General features: G+C 41.6%; 1 protein-coding gene across 4 annotated transcripts in view; it reads right to left on the bottom strand.

The window, feature by feature from the left end:
- The window catches only part of LOC308329687 (CAP-Gly domain-containing linker protein 4), a 164,250-nt gene extending 148,759 nt beyond the window's left edge, over window positions 1-15,491 (bottom strand). For 3 of the 4 annotated variants that reach the window (XM_080784178.1, XM_080784179.1, XM_080784180.1), the window contains exons 1-6: window positions 12,796-12,937; window positions 10,129-10,290; window positions 8,298-8,437; window positions 5,193-5,286; window positions 4,579-4,740; window positions 2,221-2,339 (exon numbers count right to left, since the gene is read on the bottom strand). In XM_080784178.1, the coding sequence (XP_080640304.1) occupies window positions 2,221-2,339; window positions 4,579-4,740; window positions 5,193-5,286; window positions 8,298-8,437; window positions 10,129-10,290; window positions 12,796-12,835 (717 nt within the window). In that variant the 5' untranslated portion in view covers window positions 12,836-12,937. Of the gene's footprint in view, window positions 1-2,220; window positions 2,340-4,578; window positions 4,741-5,192; window positions 5,287-8,297; window positions 8,438-10,128; window positions 10,291-12,795; window positions 12,938-15,407 lie in introns of those variants that run through there. The other variant, XM_080784181.1, reaches the window with a different exon arrangement.
- Between the last annotated feature and the right edge of the window lie 164 nt (window positions 15,492-15,655).

Raw genomic sequence — 15,655 nt, 5'->3', positions numbered from 1 at the left:
AAAAAAAATGAAAAAAATGAAATGCCACATCACACGAGCATCATCATCACATACGATACCGTGCACTTTGTTCCATCAGAAGTTGATAAATGGAATCCTCAGGGATAAACGGCTTTAGGGCTTATCAGCTAAAATGCACAGCCTCCCCAATGTCTGCAGGTCTTGACAGCATTTCTAATCACCTACAGAGAGCCTGGCCTATACGTATATCCCTCCTATTCAAGGTAAATGTCAACCTGGAATCAGGGATCTTTTCTGAGAACCTTCTAAAAAGCGTGCAGGGCACAAAGACAACCTTTGCACAAAGTTCATAAATGTAGGGGGATCTTCAAAGCATTGCCAAATCTGTATTCCAAACAAATACTTTTTTTTTGTATGGCCAAGTGAGTCGCAAGATCAACCCCCCACCCTAAGGTCAGGCCTGCGTATGAAGAGAGAAGATTGCAATTCATTAAAGACTTTCGTTTTCATCACAAGAGCTGAAACAGTACCGCGAGGTCGTGGGGATTTTCTATTGAGTTCTTAAAACATGGATGTTTTGTACTGTATGATCACCTCAATCTGAAATGGCATTAAGGTCAGGCCTGCGTGTGAAGAGAGAAGATTGCAATTCATGAACTTGAGGAATGTGTCCCTGCTTTCCGCAAAAGGTCTCTGTCGAATCAAGGTAATTTTATGCACTTTATTTGGGGCCGAGTGGGGTAGGAGCATCGGGTGAGGGCATACAGTTTAAAAAGTACCCCCCCCCCCGATAAACACGCTGACAGATGAGCAGCCGGGGACCAATAACTCGTCCTGACCCCCCCCCCCCCACACACACACACACACAAACACACACACACACACACACACAGTCTAAACAGCAGCAATGAAAATAACTGCCACCGGGGTTGTCATACAAGTGGCCCCGGTGCGGCTGCCAATATATGAGGCACTTAGTAATTGCATCCATACATCACAGATTTGAGCATTTATCTACTTTACACAAAGGGGGGTGGGCGGTGAATGATGATGTCGAGCGAGAGAAACAAACAGCTGCTGAATTATTGACTGTAATGAACGCTGCATGTTGCACTAGGCAGTAGGCACACTGCTGAACAATGTAAGACTTTTAGAGCGAGAGAACGCCCTTTACTCTGGAGGGAGGTGATCAGCCACAAACTCCCGTTGCGGTGAATTCCATGCTAACGTGGCCGCCGCATGATGAAGGTTATAAATCGTCTGTCAGGTGGGAAACTGGAAGTTACGCAGTAACCGTGGTTATATAAGAGATATAAGCGAGGCAGTTCGCATGTGCAAATACTTCCTTTTAACCCAACAGCTACGAAATAATCTAAATCTGCAAGGTAACTATAGTAATTAAAGCTGTATGTAGTAAAACGTAATTATTTTTGCCTCTGAAATGTAGGAGCAGAGGCATAAAATATGAATGAGATTTCTCAATTACAGTAAAAGTACCTCAAAAACGTACTCAACTGCTGTACTCAAGTATAATGTATTTACCGTAGTTACTTTACACCACTGGTAAATTGACGGATCACTGTGCATGATCTCTCGGCGTGTGTCATTCTGTCCGCATCCAGGCTTGATTTTTTTTTTGCGAGTTCTAACCGCAGCCGCTAGTCTCTCGGTGTGACTGACTGACTTGACATAAGCGAATTAAACCGCGGGAAGACAAAGAGTAAGTGTGAGCGGCACAGAAGGGGTGACAGCTGCTGCTGACGGAACGCTTTCCCTCCCGTCTAGACTCTCACGGGCTGTCTCAGCTAAACAGCCCTAGTAGCGTCTCTTCTGCTTCTCGCATCCCCGTGTGTGTTGTGTGCACTCGAACCAGTGGTGGAAAGTACATTTACTTACAGTTAGTACTGTACTTATAAGTACAATTTTGAGTTATTTGTAATTTACTTGAGTATTTCCAATTTCCAGTACTTTTACCACTACATCTCGGAGGCAAATATTGTACTTTTACTACACATTTATTTGAAAACCAGCCGTATATACCTTTAGGCTATTTCTGAAAATACAATCTCACAATGCTACAAGCTCACAAGCTCTACAAGCTCACAATGCGTCGCGATAGATCTGCTATGTTCAAAAGATCTTTATACAATTGCAACCTTGAAATGGGAGCACATTTGAGTTCTACATTGCCGTATTGATACTTTCACTGAAGTAAAACACGCGAGTACTTTTTAGTCTCGGCCATTGAAGAGAACTCACTCTGAACGCGGGGTTGGCTCCCAGCTCCAGGAGGCATTTGACAGCCGAGGTGCACAGGTTGGCCGCGGCGATGTGCAGGGCCGTGCCAAAGTCAAAGTCACTGCAGGTGGCATCCACCTCTGTGAAGGGGGCGAGAGAGAGAGAGAGAGATGGGTTTTGCTGCTCTTCACATATTCACACATAACGTGCATGGCCTTGACCACTTGAACCCCAGCGTCCATATTGCGGGGCGAACATTAGACCAAAAATGGCCGATCTACAAGCTCGTTGTGAGCTTAGTAGATCGGCTTGTAGAGCGGCTATTTGTTGGCGAAAACGGAAAAATGTGCTACTGGCAATGTGAGTCAAATTCTCTAAGACCCGCCAGGGGTTTAACCCATTAAGACCCGAGGCCCCGATTCTATGAATGTCTTAAAAATCATGCTCAGCTTTCTGAAATCAGTGGTGCTCAAACATTTTCATGTCAAGGACCCACAAGATGTATTCGGCCCGCCGACACCCATCTGAAAATATGTTGTTCCAGGGACCCCCCCCCCCCCCCCCCCCAGAAGAAAAGATTTGAGTTCAAAATGTTTGCTGGCGAAAGAATATATATTCAAAGGTTTGCGCCACATTTTCACGATTTTCTAAAATAGCTAATGTTTAAAATAATGGTTAATGTGGTTAATCGCTAAGGTGACACAGATGCGTCCTCAGGTCTACTGTAAATGTGATAAAAGTAACCCTAGAGCAGTGGTTCTCAACCTGTGGGCCGGTGACACTGCAGGGGGCACTCCCAAAACATAAGGGAGTTAATGAGTTAATGAGTGTCACCTGCTTCTTCTTTTTACTTTCGGCAATTTCGGAAAATGTCCGCCTCCGACATTCCCAAATTAGTGAGACTAGGTTGAAAGTGCTTCAAAAAGCAATCATTGGGAAAGAGGCTCTCCAACTAATTTACTATCTCCCAATCTGCTCATTTCCAAACTCAGAAGTCTGCACTGCACTGCACGCACGCACACACACACACACACACACACACACGCACACGCACACGCACACAGCAAAAGATCTAAAATTGTAATGTGTGGTTGGTGCTGTGGTAACAGTACCCGACTTGAAAAGAATATACACAATTACTCACAAAAACAATCCCCCAAACAGCCTTCTGAAGGTGCAAAGATGGCGAAAGAGAATTTATTTCATCGACTAAAACTATGGTGGAAAATGTTTGTCCACTACCTTTTTTCACTGATGAACACTACATACTACTTAATAAAAAAGAAAAACAATTACGTTTTTATATATATGTTGATAATTTCGTCAACAAATAGACTAGATGAAAATGTTACAGAGGGACTTGTGAAGAAGAGATCCAGGAGAACTAAAACAATTCCTTTGATGCTTGTTGCGTGCTGGTGGAGCTAGTAGGAGATACGTTTGAAAGTAATTTGGGAACCATTTCTGCTCTAGTGGCTACAATTGGGATGGCTGACCTTTCCAAATCCACCATCTTTGAGCCCATCACCAGTGGTGTAAAGTAACTATGTACATTTACTTAAGTACTGTACTTATGTCCAATGTTGAGGTACTTTACTTTATTGGGTTAACAACTTTAAAACTTAATATGTTGCATCAACTGCAGTGAGCAAAGGCTCTGCTCTGCTGCATCCAATAATAAATATATCAGCCTACTAGTCCAGTGAGGACTGGTGATTTCATTTGTATTGGTGCTGAGTGCGAAGCTTGAACAATAGGTTAATTGCGAACCGCTACAGATAAACTGTGAATATTAACCTACCAATAAGGACCCAGGCCAAATGCCATTGCGCAATACACCAACAACAAGTCTATGTGTGGTGTGTGCATAGCCATGTGAAACTATATTCTCGTGCTGTATTTTGCTCTATATCTCATGGTCATGGTCATGGAGAGAGAGAGAGAGGGTACAGAGAGGTGTGAATGTAATCGCATCAAATAGCGTGGTTGGTGAGAAGAAAATATACGATATACGTCGCCGTGCGCATATATATGCATGAATGTCGTGATAAAAAATATGCATGAATGTCGTGATAAAAAATATGCATGAACGTCGTGGTAAAAAATATGCATGAATGTCTAGATAAATATGCATGAATGTCGTGATAAAAATATAAATATGCATGAACTTCATGATAAAAAAATATGCATGAATGTCGTGATAAAAAAATTATGGCACATCTCTCTCCTGTTTAGGTAATAAAGGGCGCAACCTTGACTGCATTCCGTTGTCACTGTGCCTGCATGGGGGGCACAGTGTATGTTTAGGGTACCAACCATAGAGTAATAAAAGGATAGAGACCGAACCAGAGCGTTAGCCCGGCCCCCCGGACCTCTCACCTCCGGGGTGGGATGCCTGTAGCACCACCCTGACGAGCTGGGGCACGTCGAAGTAGGCGGCGTAGTGCAGCGCTCTCATGTTGGTCCAGCGAGAGCGCAGGCTGGGCTCCGCCCCCAGCGCCAGCAGCTGACGGGCAAAGGCGGCCGCCGTCTCCGCGTCGCCTGCAGGGGGACCAGGAGGAGAGGCAGAGGGTTTTTGAGTGGTGCAGCCACTCCAGTGACCAGCAAGGTCTGTCCCTATGTATGTCCCTATGTATGTCTGTATGTTTAGGGTACCAACCATAGAGTAATAAAAGGATAAAGACCGAACCAGAGCGTTAGCCCGGCCCCCCGCTATTTATTTCAATAGAAGTTGCTCAGTGGCATTTTGAAGCAACCGGAAGACTGTCGGAAGTAAAATTATAACTCAATGGCTCAAGCGAGCGGAAGTTTAGCCTAGCCTAGCCCGGACCTCAAATTTGAGACGCACGTGATGTCATGAACGTCCACCTTGTGGTATGCGTGTTGGTTTGTTTACCGTTGAGTGAGAAAACAATATTGCACATTAAGCCAATCATCTAAGGACCCCGGCAAAATAATTCGGGGACCGCCAGTTTGGGAACAACTGTACTAACCAATGCCGGGGGCTCCTGCCTTGCAGCAGTAGTGCAGGAGACTCATATCCGTCAAGCCGTCTCGATCGTTCACACCGCAGCCTCTCTTCAAGATCTGTGAAAACACCAAGGATTTGCGTTGTTATTGTGGGCTCGCTACAGCGAGCACACACTAGTTATTGCCAGCCTATATTTATACTTCTTTATTCTTTATTCCGCCGTCTTGTTTGACACCCTACTACTTCCACATACTTTATGCTAGAAATTTAGTTCAAACTTCAAACTGTTCAGCTCTTTGCAGTGATGTGTGCTTGCATACAACTTTTTACAAAGTTTTATACTTTTTATACTTTTTAACTTTTTAACTTTTTTTTACATCCTTTATAATGAGAGTCGATGGAAGAAAGGTCCCATTTTTCACAGTTAACTTTTTTGAGCTCTTATTACTCCGTCATACTTTCACTTTGAAACTTCATTCAAACTTTATAATGTTCATCTATCTTTGAACTTTCATTGGTGAAAAAGTTGTTTTGAAAAAGTTTATACTTTTTAAAATATTTAACTTTATTTATAGTTTTTTCCTGCCATTGACTTTGTATGGGATTTATCTCTAAATCAACCTCACTTTTGCAGCCTCATTACTCTGGCATACTTTGTCGTAGAAACGTGATTTAAAGTTTAGAACGCTCACACGACTCTGGACTTTTTCGTGGTTCAAACCGTATTCGAATACGTTAAACGGTTTTTCCGAAATCGCAGTTCAATCGCAGGCCGTTTCGCGTAATTAGTGCCATTTTAGAGTGCGGCTCTTCTTTGACTAGAGTGTGGAAACTGAAATTCTTTCCTTGAAAATTTACCAAACAAATTGTCGTCCCGGCCAAAGTATTCATTTTACACGCATGTTCTTTGGTCATTTTGTAGCCACACATGTCCTCTTTCACACAATGTGACCACCAAAGCACAGAGACATACAGAATGTGAACTACGGCCTTTTAAGTGACACAAAAACAGCAAATCTGCTCATTGACCTCCATTGTATAATTCTTACGAGGATATTATCGCGCAGACAATTCTTAACTCGCTCTTATAACCACATTTTCAATCGTACCAACACCACAATCGCACATGGTGTACGTCAATATCTCAGGCCACTCACAGCGAAAAAAATATTTGCATTCGACTTTTACTTTTTGCGATAGAGCAATTTGTTCGGGCATAGTTTTCCCCCATTCAGAACCATTCTAATCTCCCAGTCATAGTACTGGCATAGAACTTGGAAGTCTTTTACTTCCACAGCTGAGACATATAAGGGCTTAATTACAGGGCTGACATTAAAGTTACAAGATCTCAATGAGTTGCTCTGCGATACCTTGTGAGCTTGTAGGTCTGCTATTTGTGCAATTGGCTGGCCTTTACACAGCTCTCGCAAGAGCACGCACGCACGTACACACGCACACACACACCCTGTCTTCCTATTGGCTGGCCTTTACACAGCTCTCGCAAGTGCACGCACGCACGCACGCACGCAAAAAAATGAAAAAAAGTATTTTTTCCAAAAAAAAGTATTTTTTCCAAAAAAAAGTATTTTTTCCAAAAAAAGTATTTTTTTGAAAAAAAGTATTATTTTGAAAAAAAAGTATTATTTTGAAAAAAAAGTATTATTTTGAAAAAAAAGTAATTTTTTGAAAAAAAAGTAATTTTTTGAAAAAAATGAAAACTTAAAAAAAAAAAACTTTAACCTCTTTTTTTTTTTTTACTTAAAAGAAAAAACTTGAATTTTTTTAATAAAGATTTTTTTTTTTTCATTTAAAGAAAAACTTTTAAAAACACTTCTACAACTTCCACATACTTTATTCCGCTTTATGCAGTTATTTATGCTTATTCTTTTTACACATTTTTATACATTCTTTTTTTTTACTTTTCCTTCAGCTTTAATACATTTTCTACTGTACATTATATACATTGCGTCTTTTGGCGAGCCCACACAGTTTCCGTAGGGAACTGCTTTCTAGTTTCTCCTTCAGACTCTCCCGTCACTGCGCTGTGCTGTCAAGAATCCAATAATAACCGAACACACGCACACACAGCCAATCATTGGAGTGGTTAGGCACCGCTCAAATAGGAGACGCATGGTTTCTGCAAAAGCGACGTTATGTAACGCTATCTGTAAATTGCAACTGCGTGAGCAGTCGCCTACCACAGGCGAGGTTGGCCCTATTAAAAATCAACGCTGGTAACACATTTTAGAAAAACAATCACCACATCAGACCAAAATGACATCCACTGCATTTCTCATGGATAAAAAACAAACAAAACAAAACAGCTATGAGGTGGAAGAAATCAGTGCTTGTTGTTTGCTATTCTTAAAAAGGCAACAGCCTTCAGGCAATTGTTTCCATCATGAAAACACATTTAACTTCAGTTGGCGGTATGTTTATATGGCACTACTTAAAACAGCTTTTTGTTTACTGAGGGCAATTTGCTCTGTGTGGGGGTATTGTGTGAGTGTTTTTTTTTGTGCCACTGCCACAAAATGAATTACTGTTATTTCTTTCTTCACATTTTCTTTACGTCTGTTTTGCGGGGGAAATAAATAAAGAAAATAAATGCAAAATCTGCCCAAAATAGAGGGTATGCGCGTGACATCATCATCATACCTGGAAGTTATGCGGGAACGCCTACCGAGTGGCAAAAAACTACTTTCTGGCCTTGACAGCTCATACATCCAATCAGAAAAGTCCTATTTGATTGCATTAAATTACTTTAAACAACATTAAACTCACTTTGTCACTCACTTTGCTCTCGATTTGCCACTCAATCTGCCATTCACTTTATGCGTGCAAAATGACTTATTGACTTATTTATAGTGGATCTCTTGTCCACTAGTCCCTTCCTAACATTTTAGTCTAGTTTTTATTTGTTGACTAAATCGACCGTATACTTAGTCATAGTTTTAGTCATCATAGCTTAGTTTTTATTTAGTTTTTATGTAGTTTTTGTCAGTGAAAAAAGGTAGTCGAACATTTTTCGTCATAGCATTAGTCGACGAAAACAACACTGGTTTATAGTTACTGAATGTTGTAGTCCAGGTGCATTTCAAGCACCTGGCTAAAAAGGTGGGCTCACCTCGTTGCCAATGAGGTCGATGTTCTTCTGGACTTGGGGGACCCACTGTCTGAGCACGGCGAACAGCTCCGGCACGGTGGTGGCAGGGTCCAGCAACACCTCTCTGCACTGAGGATCACTGGGATCAAAGAACGAGAATTCTGGGGAGGAGGAGGAGGAGGAGGAGAACACAAACAATCAGATGCACACTCTTTCACTTTACTTTTTATTTCCTCAATTTGTAACGGTACTTTCTTGGACTTTATTTGTATAGGTTTTCATAGTTTACTTACATATTGAAATATATTTGTCTCTGTCGGGTGGAAAACTCATATTGTATGTCCAAAACTGTTTTGTTTCAGGATTCAAATTGAAAAACGGCAGATCTACTACTTTTGTGTGACGATGTAGTTAGTATGATCAAGTTGGGCGTTGAATTGCTACTGTACTGTACATCAGTACTGGAGAGACTGTGGACTATGGATCATTTACTTCTCATACAGTACCACAATTTAAAATACCATCCTCTTTTGATCTGTCCTGTCTATGTACAGTAAACAGCATATGCCTGTGTGTTCCTGCAGTGCTTCTCAAACATTTTCATGTCAAGGACGCCCAAATTGATAATGTATTGTATTTGGCAGCTAAACCAGCTAAATCATTTGAATGAATTTTGTGCCAGGGACCCCTAGCCTGGCTCCAGCCCTGAATCACTACCATTAAAAAAAATATGTCATGGCGATTCAGGTGACTCTGCCTACGGCTGTGTCAGTCTTGATCGATCGCAGTAGCGGATTGGCCATCAGCCCCGTCACTCGACAAACAACAAACATGGCTGCCCCGAACTGCAGTAATTCGCTACCGTATCAATCTGGCTATTAAATTGACCTATGCTAAATAGTTTTACAGAAACGGCAAGTTTTATAAACAACTTCATCCAACATATTTTACTGCTTTTGTTTACATGCTAGTAGCCCTGTGTTTGTTTGGTTAGCAACCCGGGTTAGCCATAGCCACATAATTGACAACGTCATCCGCTTTCCTACTATTCTGATTGGTTGGTATGAACCAATCGCCGAAGTCTTCTGCTTTGACAACGCCTATCCCAGAAACTGCTGCCGTGGGGAGGGCTTTCAGTCTGAATAATGAAGTGAAACGAAATGATAATTCAGACTGAGGCTAAGGCTTCACTCACACCTGCACAACAGATTGTTGTATAGCTGATGCATGAGACTTGTTGCAAGCTCACAATGCATTTTCAATGGAAGTCACATGGTTTGACACAACATTTTTGATGTATGGGGGGGGGGGTGGGGGGGGACAGTCGAAACACAGCCGAAAGCCGTACAACAAAAATGTTGTGTCAAACCATGTGACTTCCATTGGAAATGCATTGACATTTACCCTTTGTTTACATCTACCATTGTTGTATGCTAGATGTATAGGTGTGAGACCCTTGTAAAGGTTGACCAAACAGCCAAGGCTTTCCAATTAACAACCCCCATAAGAGAAGTGTTTTGTTTTTGTTTTATTAAAAGTAAATAGACATAAAAGTTTGAAGGGCCAGAAAACAATGTATTTATTTATTTTAATCTGAATTTACTCAAAGGTTGAACTGATGTTTCATGAACTATTCATCTTAATCATTGTATTTTGGCTACTGAAGAAGTCTCTATTCGGAGTATTTTTTATGGTTTTGTTTCTTTTCACAATTGGCGTCATGCATTTTCAAAGAAAAAACTTCAAAAAAGGGTTAAAAGGGTTAAAATGTTGATGCTATAGTAACACATTTAGCAGGGGGGGGGGGGTCCACCCACTGTGAGAAGCACTGTGTTACAGTATGGGTTCTCACCACAGTCGGTGGGCATGGGTGCTGACGCCACCTGGTGGACGGTGGGTCTCTCCAGGCCACAGCCGGGGTGGCGGTCAGACGACAGCCTACTGTGGAGGCCGAGTGCAGAGTCCCCCTCGGAAGGCTCCACAACATCCTCCTTAGTCATCTCTCCCTCAGGACCTGAGAGACGGAGAGGAAATTGTATACCGTTAGTGTTACGGTGCGTTCAGGCTTGAATTTAAATATTCGCCTCGGTTCGTCCCATTTGTGCTGCGCCATGTCGCGGCGCGCCATTTCGCAGCACTCGCTCAACATCTCGTCTTTGCATTGACTTTGTAAGTAATCGCACCACTCTAACCATCCAAGTCTGAACGCAGCTTTAAGAGCTATTAAGAGAACAAAAACTAGGTACTTTAACAAAAGCCTGAAGGGCCACTATGCGGCATAGTGTCAACCCTACTTACTGTAGATTTGTTTTATTGACCACAATGTTAAGAATGTTCATTTAGATAGCATGTTACTTAAGCAGATGTTCATCATTTACCTGGTGGTATGCTATAGTTTCAATGTACAGGTTCTGGTTTACCTGGGATCCTATTTTTCCAGGCACTACACTGTACACTATAGTACTACAATGTATGTGAATACCTTGCTTACTGCACGCTTCTCTGGATAAGAGTGACAGCTAAATGCTTCAATTGAAAAATGGCACGATCCTGAACTTTTACATACAAATAATTGCGATGAATGATTTAATTGTGTTCTTTGTCGTTGAACATTGGAACATATAAATAAATAAAATAATTCTGTCTTAAATATATAATAATGCATGTTACCAATAAATATTTGTAATATTTTGAAAATGTTTGAAAATGTATGAACAGGTTGCAAAAGATGAATTTGTGCAGATGAATGGAAACAATTATGAGGATTATGGAGGGAAAAAAAGATCTCAATATATTGCAATTAGGCCATCATGTAAAAATTGTGACAGGCTTAACTGTAAGTGCCTGTGCTATCTATTCCAAGAACAAAACAAAACAAATAGGTCTCTTCCTTGAATGGCAGGGAGTGCCACTTCAATTCAGGTTAACTGTCTGGCACCTCTTTGGTGAAGCGGCGCCCTGAACTCTTTAGATGTTCTTCTGAAGTAGGCCACGTGTCTAAATAAATACACACACATCTTGTTTACATTAGGCTCTATGCACAGCAGCCATATTGGAAAGAAATTGATCCTCTTCCCCTTCACAGGGCTTTACCAATTATAATAATTATTAAGGCACTGTTCCATTTAGTATAGCACAGCGGTTCTCAAACGTTTTTTAAGGACCCCCTCTGAAAGTGGACAAATGGTCGGACCAATTTTGTTCAATTTCTACACTATCAGAGTGTTTCCAACAGTATCAGTCTGAGTGTTCAGCGAGCCAACATGCACAATATCAGCACGCCGACTCTGACCAGAATGGAACAGAGCCTTAATTAGTATCATTGGTAAGACCTGAAGGAAGTAATAAAGAGCCTAATTTATTTTGGCTGCTGTGCATAGCATATTCACAGCAGAATGTGTCCGTGTACAGTATCTGCGAGGGTCTGCTGAGCACCGATTTCATCACCAGCTCATGTCTGAGGGGGAACTGAGTGTGTGTCTACCAGATTTTATGACGTGAGTGCGTACAAGTATGCTGACTGTGCTTGTTGTTGTTTATTATAGATCCCCATTAGTCCTCACTACTTCCTGGGGGGTCCAAACATACAATCAAATTAAAACATAATACAATGGAATTCTGCCATTGCATAGTTCAAAACAAAACAAAAATAATTGAAGATTTCAGTCTTCATGCTTGAGGGTTGCACAACTTACGTTGTACACAGAAATAATTGATGCAAGATAGAGTTGCACACAGAAATAATTGATGCAAGATAGAGTTGCAAAATAACGAAAAGCAACAAAGTAATAATCGGGCCTAACTTCTACGGGGTCCCACTAATAATACCATGTTCCAATGCTTCTCATACCAGTCTATACATATGCACCCAATGTGGATTTCTTCTCCATCTTAGAAAAGTCCAACGGCCAAAATGTCTGTTTTTAGTCCAAACTCTGGTTCTCTTATTTTAAGATTTCCCTTAGTGCCAACTAAAGAAAACCGAAACAATAATAATAATAATTATCCAACAGTCTTGTTCCGTTGGTTCTCTGGTGGTGGGTGAGACCGCACTGGTGAGGTTCAAAATGCTACACTGCCCTGATACGTTTCCTTCAGTGCTGCTGGCCCAGCATATTTCATCACTAATCATGAAGCACAAGGATAATCCACCATGCCTTGGACAACTCAAATAGCTACACAACCTTATCACTTTATCACCCATTAGTTTTAGGAGAGGAGCTTGGAAACGAGTTGCACAAGACCAAAGCTTGTGGACTCGAGCATGAATAATGCCCTTGAAGTGTTAAGCCTATGCATCTAATATGAAACACTGTGCTTATTCAGAGAAAATACAGGAGAGTGGAGTCTCAGAGCTACAGGCTTTAAAAAGTAAGCCATGCCATAAACCTACTGTATGCTATGCTGCTATTCAAAAGAGAGAGCAATAAAGAAACGGGAACAGAAACAAGTACACAGGTTTAAGCGTGGGAAAATCTACATTTTGGCCTAAAGCTGCCCAACCAATTCACACACTCACTGTCTTCATTTTCTTTATCCTCTTCCCTGCTGACCTCCATAAGTGCCTCCAAGTCCAGCTAAGATACGAAAATCACACCGGCAAGGTGGCAAAAGAGAATCAAACCTGTGTTCGGACAACACAAAGTTTCTGCCCAGGTCAACATCCCAAAATAACTGATGAGTACAGAGGGGGGTGGACTTCCCCAATCTCCAATAGCACCACTGTTGATCTCCAATGGGATCAGCAGCTCTATTTACAGCATGCGGAGAGAGTGGATGCTCGGCTCTCAAGGCGCAACATTCTCCCGAGCCTCTAGTCTAGGATGTCACTCTTGCTCCTGGGTGAGTTACATGATGCCCCCTTGCCCTGCCCTCCGGTGTCGTGTTGACCCCGGTCACCCCGCACCACACTCTACTCAGCTGGCTGGTCAGTCACCAGCAATGAGACATGCTATGGCGGAGAATGTGGCAGTAGCAGGGTGACAGTGCAAACAAACATTGTGTTAAGGGGGTGAATGCGGGCGTTATGGGAGTTCAGTGGTTAAAAAGGGTGCAATCACAACTCAGCTGTGGTTCATTCTCAAAACGTTGTTTTTTTTCCATGAAGACCCCAAATTAATATATATTTGGCCTGGACCGCTGGCTGGCCTAGCTTTTATTTATTTTTTTTACCATTGAGCATGCCTGCTTGCTCAGGGGATAGGGATGGAGAATTCATTGTTCATCATATCGGTATCGGACGTTGGCCTTAAAATGCAATATCAGTATCAAACCGATATCAAAAGATATAAGATAGCCGATATTTTAATTATTTTATAATAATTATGCCCCCATTATGTTGACATTTATAAAGGAAATAGCCTGAAAAAGGCTTTTGTAATGATGAAGGCTGCAGATTCTAGCAGTGTTTTCAAGCGGATTATGTAGGGATATGAACATTTCATTAACGTTGCACCCCTTGTTTTGGAATAAAGATTAATTTGCTTTTTCAAATTCAGTGTTTACTGTATATGCCTTTTTCAGAATGGCCAAAATGATATACATTTGTTTTAATACAGAATGACATAATATTGACATCGGTTTATATTGGTTGTTGAAATGTCATCGCACATCCATATCAGGGGATACATTGAATCTTGACCATCAGGTCAGATCCTGGGTAGGGGGAAAAAATACAATCACGCCAATTGTATAATTTATTGTATTAACATACTCTAGCATACTGATTGGACAGAAATACAGTCTGTTCAATTAAAATAGTTACATAGTTCCGCTTTAAACTGATTTGGATGCTTCAACTATTTTTTTCTGGGGACCCCCTGGAACCCCGTCACGGACCCCTGTGGGACGGACCCCCTGGAACCCCGTCACGGACCCCTGTGGGTCTCCAAACTCCACTTTACTTGTACATGGTTTATAACGGTGGCTACTTTTTGTGCTTGAGCGGAGTCTACACCACCCTGTGGAGAGAGGGGTGATGTGCAATTCCCTATGGCTGTTATGTCCCAAACCAGCTTTGCCAAGGATTATGTCTTCCAACTGTCATGGCCTAGTTCCACAACTGAACAACCAGGCTGCTCCGCCTTACCATGACGTCATGTTGAACACATCCTCCCTACTCAGAGACAACAAAGGCCAGAAGCATTATGAATGGAAGTTCCCTGCCTTTGCCACGTTTGTTACTGAAGTGCATTCTTCTATCACAAACCAGGGGACATTGTGTGTGACACGATGCCCTAGAAACACTGTTCATTTGTTACAAACCGAACACCACTCACTGATTATATTCTTTTTTTTCAGCGTCAATGTCATTGATGCAAGTCCAGGAAGCATTATAACACCAGCTGTGACACACACCCATGCTATGACACATGACACATGCCATGCTCCTAGAGTGAAAACAAGAACGTTGGCTGTGTTCCATTCTGGTCAAACAGAGTCAGGGTGCCGATATTGTGCATGTTGGGTCACTGGAAATACTGTGCTATATATTAGGTCTCAAAGTAGTGGGGTCCAGGTACCCTTGAGAGCATTCCAAATGGCCCCTTACAGGTGTATAACTAAATGTGTGTACAAATAAATGTAACCAAATTATTCCATTTGTACACACACTCAAGAGTTATGGGGGTCCTGGAAACTAAAATAAGGAGTTTGAGAACCACTACAGAGGAACAGAGACTACAAAAATGGTGTCCATTTGATTCCACTTTGTACCCTCTCAGAGTAAATTAAATATGTAGGCTTATATATCAACTTGTTTGATTAGAACTGAACTGAAGAGAGGCTGTTCACAATTACATAATTCATTAACCTACCTGTTGTTTAGCTAGGCAAAACAGTGAGCTAGCTAGAAAGCAGAGGAGAGCTATAGTGACAGTTAATCCATTTGGAATAAACCTCTTCAGTTGCTACATGCTCAAGTTTTACACTTTAATACCAAACAGTGCGCAACAACATGTTTACTGGGCACATTATTATAATGATGGATTGGGCCAATATAGCTGCTGCTGTATCCTCCATTCTGCTGCCTAGTCGGTCAGCATGCATGTTATCATATAACAGTTCCTTCTTTCAGAATATAATCACATGTCTTGGTAAAGATAATATATTGTGCATAAATGTCTACATTACCTCGACCTCACCGCTGTGGGTTCTAAACCGCCCAGTGCAGACATGAGGAATGTTGCAGTCAGATGGATCTCTCATCAGATCAGCTGCAGCCTCGTCAAGTCAGCTGATGCTTGTGTTGTCACCATGTTGTCACGAAGATTACTTCCGGTTTACGGATTCCTGTTTAAAGAGTAAAGGTATTTTTGGTTAGTCGAAGTTTTACAATTTACCTTTCAAAATAAATCTGGTGTCAATTTAATCATATTTTA

The sequence above is a fragment of the Protomyctophum bolini genome, assembly GCF_963924005.1.
Source record: "Protomyctophum bolini genome assembly, chromosome: 15".
In the NCBI taxonomy this organism is placed as follows: Eukaryota; Metazoa; Chordata; class Actinopteri; order Myctophiformes; family Myctophidae; genus Protomyctophum; species Protomyctophum bolini.
This window is presented reverse-complemented; position numbering and strand designations above follow the sequence as displayed.